The 7,656-nt window shown below is 38.8% G+C and overlaps 2 protein-coding genes across 2 annotated transcripts; both read left to right on the forward strand.

The window, feature by feature from the left end:
* The first annotated feature begins 283 nt into the window (after window positions 1–283).
* On the forward strand, window positions 284–2,175 carry LOC125177959. Its single transcript, XM_047880709.1, has 2 exons — window positions 284–1,094; window positions 1,920–2,175. Exons 1-2 carry the CDS (start codon window positions 874–876, stop codon window positions 2,173–2,175), a joined length of 477 nt encoding a protein of 158 aa, XP_047736665.1. The 5' UTR covers window positions 284–873.
* Window positions 2,176–3,544: 1,369 nt separating this feature from the next.
* LOC108665658 lies at window positions 3,545–6,428 on the forward strand. Its single transcript, XM_018152434.2, has 4 exons — window positions 3,545–3,559; window positions 4,596–4,775; window positions 4,907–5,023; window positions 5,775–6,428. The coding sequence occupies exons 1-4, from the start codon at window positions 3,545–3,547 to the stop codon at window positions 6,420–6,422; spliced, it is 960 nt and encodes a 319-aa protein (XP_018007923.2). The 3' UTR covers window positions 6,423–6,428.
* Window positions 6,429–7,656: the final 1,228 nt, after the last annotated feature.

Below are 7,656 nucleotides of genomic sequence, written 5' to 3' on the forward strand. Positions count from 1 at the left end.
TTGAGATACGGCAGAGATAAATCTTCAAATATTTACTGCCGTGCAATACAAAATGGAGTTAAAGTTTGTCAATTCATCTAAATGTGGAATAATAGAATAGATAATAGTGGAATAATAGATGGAATAATAATAAAAAGTCCAGGAAAAGACGACGAAATTTCACTAACAGAAAGAAAAATGAGTCCATCTTTTGTTTTTCCTCATCGAAGTTTCTGAACAGAACAAGGAAGTTTGGGATATATAGCCGCCGACATTCCTGCAGTCGAGCTGGAGTGAGCGCAGGGTGAGAAGAGGGGAGCTGCATCACCATATTTATAATTATCTGCAAAAATCTAACGTTAATCGTATTAAAGTGACGTTGAGTGTAAATTTTTCTGCTCTAGAAAGGTTGCAACTAAAGCAGTGTCATCATAAATAACCTGATGGCGTCCATTTATGGCTTTGAAATTGGGGGTTGCGCCAGCGACACCGCGTTGTACAAAAATGTTTTCGCTGCGTCTGTTGTATACTTTCTATGATGTTCAGTTGTTCGGTAGCGAAATGGAGTCTACAAACAGAGTAATCTCCAATAATAAAATGATTGGCTGAACCTATCGTTTCTTTTCAATAGGAAAATTTGTGTGAAAATAGAAAGAAATCAAATTAATTCACAGACGTTTCAAAATGCAATTGATTTTTAGTTATAAATGGTGTCATGCGGTGATGGCAGTGAAATGAGTGTTTAATAAAATTTACCAAGCTCAATTTTGAGCTGAACAGACGCCCAAACATGAAATTGTATAATTTACACGTACATGTATCGATAAAGTCTTAACTCTAGAAGTGATCACGGTAAACTTTGCGCATGTCAAACACGCGTAACATTCGACGGTCATGCGGATGTGTAGACGACGCCTGTTATGTTGGCTGGTAACAAAGGTGTTATGGTCGCCGGTGATATCTTGGACGCTGTTCGCAATGTCCTTGGTGTACATCATTTGTGTTAACACGAGCTCCTCGTACGTTTTGGGTAAATCAACATCCACACATGGCCTGACATACATAGTGGTGCTTGAAGAAGGAATGGACGTACCTCAGAACGTCCCCGACGTCGGGTAAGACTGCTTAGAAAATACGGCATATTTATTAATCACAATTAAACTGGCATTAGTCTTGCATGAAATTGACCTTTAACTGCGAGCACTCCGCTCCCTGAAGTTTGATCATTGCGAAAGAAAGAGTTTATTTTAAGAAAGGTCACGTATAGGATGCCGGACGCATATTAACAAATATCTCGTATCTGGAAATTACTTTAGTACTGGACTAGTGAAAGTTCAGTGGATGTAAGGCTTCATATTTCAAGCGTGCGATGAAGACTAAATCCAATGGATTTCTCGCTCCAAAAATGAAAATAAACAAAAAATGCGGGCATGCAACCATAATATGCGGGCATGCAACCATAAAAATGCGGACATGCAACCATAAAATGGAAATAAAAATGAAAATGCGGGCATGCAACCATATGTTTGCAGTGCATAATCCATAATGACCAATAATCGTCCGTAATTATGTTATCATTGACACATGACGCACAACTACAAGTGAACGGCTATTAATGAGCTGGTAAATTGCTGAGAACAATGCAGTTTTAGTATATATGATAATTGTGTGATTATTATATGATAAACAGTGTATTTTTAGGAATTATAATTCTCGTTTTTTTCACTCCATATTAAAGTCAGTGAAGCATGGGTACATACAGAGGCTGCGCTTGAGAAGTGCAAAATAAAGCGAAATATATAGTGCCGTGGCATCTTTCATAGCACGTTATTATGTTACGAGTTTCGGCCAATAATACTTTATAATAATTTGCACGCTGGTTGCAACAAGTTTCGGCCAATAATACTTTATAATAATTTGTACGCTGGTTGCAACAACAGGTCGGTAGCTGCAGGACTGTCTCAGCTCAACCCAGTTGCTGGACAGCCCTGGTACTCACTGGGCGCATTAGGTGCCACACTGTGGACAGCCCCAGGACCAGCAGCTGGGCTGCATGCCAGGGCCTCGGTCCAGCAGCTGTACGCAGACTTCAAGAAGCCGTCGTTGCGGTGCCGCAAGCTGGTCAACATGGGAGGCCAGGGCTGCACTCGGCGATACGAAGGCAATAAAGACGTCAGTAATAATCTATTAATGTAAGAAATTACATTAAATTTTCCCGAGCAGATAGTTCAGCATTAGCTTAAGAGTTTTTCTAGAGTTTACTAAGGGTTTTAATTAATCACAACTTAAATTTGAAAAAGCCAACTTCGGTTTATTTTTTAATTTGGATCAGTTTGGGATCAAAAATATGAATGACTTATCAGGCCAATAAGTATTTGATCACTTTGCTTACGAATAATCTGAATACTGATGAAATCTAATTGAAAAAATGAGCTATGGTAAAAATTAGACTTAGTACAGAAAAAATGATATAAACTCTATTTTTCACTCCTAAGTTCAACTTAGAATTGAAGGAAAGAATGTACACAAATGCTCATTGTTGTACATGACTCATATGTCCTTGATTGCGCGATAATTATTGTCCTGAATTAATTATTTATGATGCTGTTCAATTCACGCAGCGATATGCCGAAGGTTCCACAGTTAGGGAAACTTCCAATGACACGGGGCAAAGCGCCCATGGTGAAGTCTTGTGTTATACATTATTAGATTTGTCTCAATGACCTTTTCAAAACTATGACTAGCTTTTTGAATTACAAATTACACATCATATTGCATGATTTTTTGATTTGCCGCCTCAAGGTAGCAGATTTAGTTTCTAGTTATTCGTATTTATGACCCCTTATCGAGTTATTGACTCTTGCCTTGCCAAAAGTTGATTTCAGTCAACATGCACCAATGAGCCAAAAGTTGATGAGTTTTTATATGGTGTTGGCTGAAATCACGATTAGGTACGAATTCTCTGCAAATAAAATCTGGATTATGGACGAAACTGGAACGAAGTTTTCCTGATCAACTAAATATATTTTTTCTAGTCAAGGATACATTTTTTCATGTCAAGGACGAATTTTTTATCGCAAGGGTATATTTTTAAGTCAAGGATATATATTTTTATGTCAATGAAATATTTTCTTCACGTCAGTGATAGATTTTTAAGCCAAGATTATATTTTTTTCAAGATAAGGATATGATTTTTTGAGTTGTTAATAAATGAATACATGTCATATTTTTTATAACATTTTTCTTATTTTTAACTGTAAAGTGTTGTTTTATCATTTTTAAACGAAAAATATGCAATTGTGGTAAAGGGACCATGGGTGGGCGCATTGCCTCAAGCCCATCGGCCCATTGCCGCAAGGGTGGGGCAATGGGCCCATTTTGAGACTTTTTACAAAATAGTGTTTCATTAAAAATTGAATAACTCTATAGGCGTCTAATTCACATCATACATTCCTCATTAGTTGTATTAAACAAAACAAAGAACCACCTCGTATCACTAAAACTTCATCAAAATCTTAGTTTAAAAAAGGGGGGGGGCGCTGCCCCATGCATGTTTCCCTACATGATGGGCTGGCACCTGGTCTGGCGGTGATGTTAAATGATAATGAGATGAATATTAATTGATGTGGCTTTCATTGCATGTTTGAAATGTGGAGCCTCAAATTCTAATACACTTGATTTTGGTTTTATGACCCCACCATACACATGATGGGCTGGCACCTGGTCTGGCCATAATATAAAATGATGAGATGAAAACCAATTGATATGGCTTTCATCACATGTTTGAAATGTGAAGCTTCCAATTCTATTAAACTTGTTTGTGGTTTTACGACCCAACCGTGCGCATGATTGTCTGGAATCTGGTCAGACGTTAACCATTGTATTACGGCTTACAGACCGCACCGTATACATGATGGGCGGTCACCTGGTCAGGCGATGATAAAAAATATAACTCAGTACACACTGCAGTGAGTGACAGAGAGCGCATTTTCCCGTCGACGAAAACTTGAGATCACGGACGGACGGAGACGGACAGACAGACAGACAGACGGACATGGCGAGAAATGACAGACAGAAAATGCGCTAAAAATGATAATGATTAGAAATCCAATTGATGAGACTTCCATGGCACGTTTGAAATGCGGAGCCTCAAATTAAATTCTATTTAACTGTTGCTTTACGACCACAGCATATACATGATATAGGCTGGCACCAGGTCATACATAACATTTTGTAGTTTTGCGCAGACTCACATTAGTCTGAGTGTGAGGCTTATGGTGCTGAAAAATCCTATTGCAGATAAAGTGTGCTCGATAGAAAAGATTCCTGATCATATTCCCAATTCTTATTTCGCTGATTACAAACAAGGTGTTCGTGGGCTGTGAGGGTTTTGGTTATTGCTGGTCAAAATTTGTAATGAATAAGAGTTTTGCGATGAATTAAATATCTTTCAGTTAACAACAATGTTCATTCACAATAGTTTCTTCCATATAGTCTTGCTCATCTGACAAATGTTTTCTTTGATTGTTAAAACGCCGTCTCCACTGCAGACGCAGATTATAAATTATCTTGACCAAGTTGCGTTCTTTTTTTAGCAATTATAATTTGTCCATCAGGAAAAATCCCGGTACCGGCAACACTTCCATCCAGAAGCTCTCTCTTCACGTCCAATTGTGGGCCAGATCCTTAGTGCTGTCGCTGTCATGAAGACATTCGACACGTTGCTGTCCCAGAACCATCACTCCGATGCCATCATCCATTATTTGAAGATAGACATCGAGGGGCACGAGTGGCAGGTAACTGACTGCTATATATTATCTTAAGATNATGGCTTGGTTGTGAGGTTAATGTCCAGTGGGTATATGAGTTATATTGCCTGCAAATTAATTATATTACTTTATGAACAAACATATTACTTTTGCCACAGGTGCTGGAACACATGATTGCCAACGACCTGCTGAGGAACGTAGTGCAGCTCTCAATCGAGCTCCATTCCCTGGACCTGAAGGTCTTGCCCAGCCACCTCTGGATGCCAACTCTTCAGGTCAGCACTGCGAGCCTTTCGAGACACAGAACTGAACCATTTTTTCGACAAACTTGTACTTCCTTGGGTCATCCAAACTTAGGCACGATAATTTCGCGACCGTGAATATGTTTAAAAACGAAACACTCTTGCATTTCTAGAAGATACCTCTGTCCAGGAGTCCGTGAATGGAGTCAAACATTCGGTTGCTGCAGCTGAGATGATCCGAACCCAAATTCGTACAACTCGATATATGACGGGCTCGGTATATGCACAGTATGTGACAGCTGTGACACGAGACAAATGACACGGCTTTTCATTACAAAAAGCCATTGAAGAAACCGTGATAGGCGAATAACTTGATGGTGATCGACCATCAGCTTCCCAAAATCCGTTGTTAGTCTTTGAGTTTTTTTTCTAAAAGAATGCTGCCATCCGTTAACTACTGCTACGAATTGATCAGTTTTATGCCTTTATATCACGGCCCGAGGATCATCTGGGGATTTTGTGACTTGAACGTTTTTTAAAAGCTTCTCATCACACGGACGCATTACTGTCACGCTGGAGTTTTTGGTGCAGAAACAGCCCTATTTACGTCGGGAAGCTACGTTAGAACATTTCTGAAACTATCCTTATATCGTGCGTTGGAATGAAAGTATTCCAGCGTTCATCCGTATTTTTTAACTAATAGAAATAAACTTTTCTCTCTAATAAATACTTAGGTTACCAATACCTTAGATTGTTGGATTAAATTTATCCTTTCCCGTAACAGGAGCGTTTCCGAATCCTTCAGTCCCTTGAGGATGTCGGCTTCCGGAGGGTGAGTGTCAAGGACAACGAGCACTACCTTTGCCGCGTCGACTTCAGCAACCTAACCTCCAAAGCAAACTCTGTCACGCAGCGGACCGACCAAGAGGTCTCGATTCCTGGAGAAAAGACCTACGCCAACGCCCATCTCTATGCCAAAGCTGATAGTTTTAACAGTGACTATGAATCTGAAGTCGGCTCGTCCAGTGCCAACAAGGCTAACGTCAATTCAGCCCTCGACGATATTTTTAAAACATTACTGCGTGATGGAAGTTCAAGAAAAGAAAGAAAGTTTCATGGAGAGATCTTGAAGAATGTTAAGCCCAAAGCAGGCACCAATACCGTCGGAATGTTTCCTACAACTTCCAGTCTTTTATACCAACGTAAATGGGATCAAGTGCAGGACAAAAAACACTTAGACGAAATCGATGATTCGGCATCCATCAAACCATCCGCAGTCAACAATGTGACTCCATCCCAGATAGAAACTTATCTGAGGTCTCGAGGCATGAATACTGATGAAATTCCTTACGCAATGGTGTTGGATGATGAGGAAAATGAAAACATTTTGCAGGTTTGTCATGAAGTTCTCTATGTTAGAGTACGCAAATAAATTCAATCAAGCTATGCGCGAACATTATTTCACCTTGGGCTATGTGTTGTTATTGAGTACACATGGTCTTGTATAATGCCTTACGGCAGAAAACATCAAAGTAAATAATAATTGCCGTGGCAAATACTCAGCATCGACGACATATAAGGAGATGATTTTGCAATTATTGTTTCTTTCATTCTTTTATTTGGGGAAGATTATCTGATAGCTCCACTTGTACTCGAAGATACTAAAGACAATACATCTATACATGACGCGTTCAAGTGGCAAGAGGCCTGGAGCTGAGTCTTCGTATTATCGCAGTGATGAGATTGACGCTCAACTTGTTGAATTATGAAAATGTGTTGGTTAAACTTGATATAATTTGATATTTTCCATAGGTCTGATACGATGAAGGTAATGAAAAATTGTGAATCATGATTGGCCGAGCATTTAATGACATAATTTAATCTTTTTGGATTTGCATATATCAGAATTCAAGATTTACTTGGCGATTTATGAGAATTCAAAAGACACGAATAAGTATTCAAGGTGCTCACACGGGTTAAACAAATTCAACTATAACTCCGTATAATGCTTGAATCTATTTAATAAAGTTTATGTTACACTTATTGGTATTATTGGCAAAGTTCATCAGTTGATAACGAGCCTATCTATGCCACGAAGATACGATCGCAGGCTGACATTTTATATTTTGTTTCGAAGAGTTGCATTTTCGGTCTATTATGCCAGTTGCATAGCAATAAACTATATTATAGAATTTCATTGCATACTGCCAGGCACTGAAACGAAGGTTGTAACGAATTTTCATGTAAGGATTTCGAAAAATGAAAAAATGAATGACGAGTCTTTCACCTAGCCTAGATTCAACGTTGATGCAGCAATCACCAAACTACGAAGAAATGCTGTTAGAAATTGAAAATCCAAAAATTTTGAAATTTTATAGGAGAACTGACGTTTTTCAGTCATAATCCAACGTTGATGCGAGGACGTTAGTTTGACGTTAAAATTTAACGTTCGAATTCAACCAAACTGGAATTAGTCGAGTTTGTAATGTTGAACTGATGGCAAAAATGTGACCAATGCCAACAATGCCAGTGTCTTACTGAGTAATGGTCACATTCAAACGTCAATTTAATATTGAGTTCAGTTTATCAATATCGCAAGTTCGCAACCTGATATCATCTCGTAATCGACGTTATTTCTTTGTCAGATTCTGCTGGGAATACTTTTT

This window comes from Hyalella azteca, unplaced genomic scaffold, assembly GCF_000764305.2.
Source record: "Hyalella azteca isolate HAZT.00-mixed unplaced genomic scaffold, Hazt_2.0.2 contig5981, whole genome shotgun sequence".
Classification (NCBI taxonomy): domain Eukaryota; kingdom Metazoa; phylum Arthropoda; class Malacostraca; order Amphipoda; family Hyalellidae; genus Hyalella; species Hyalella azteca.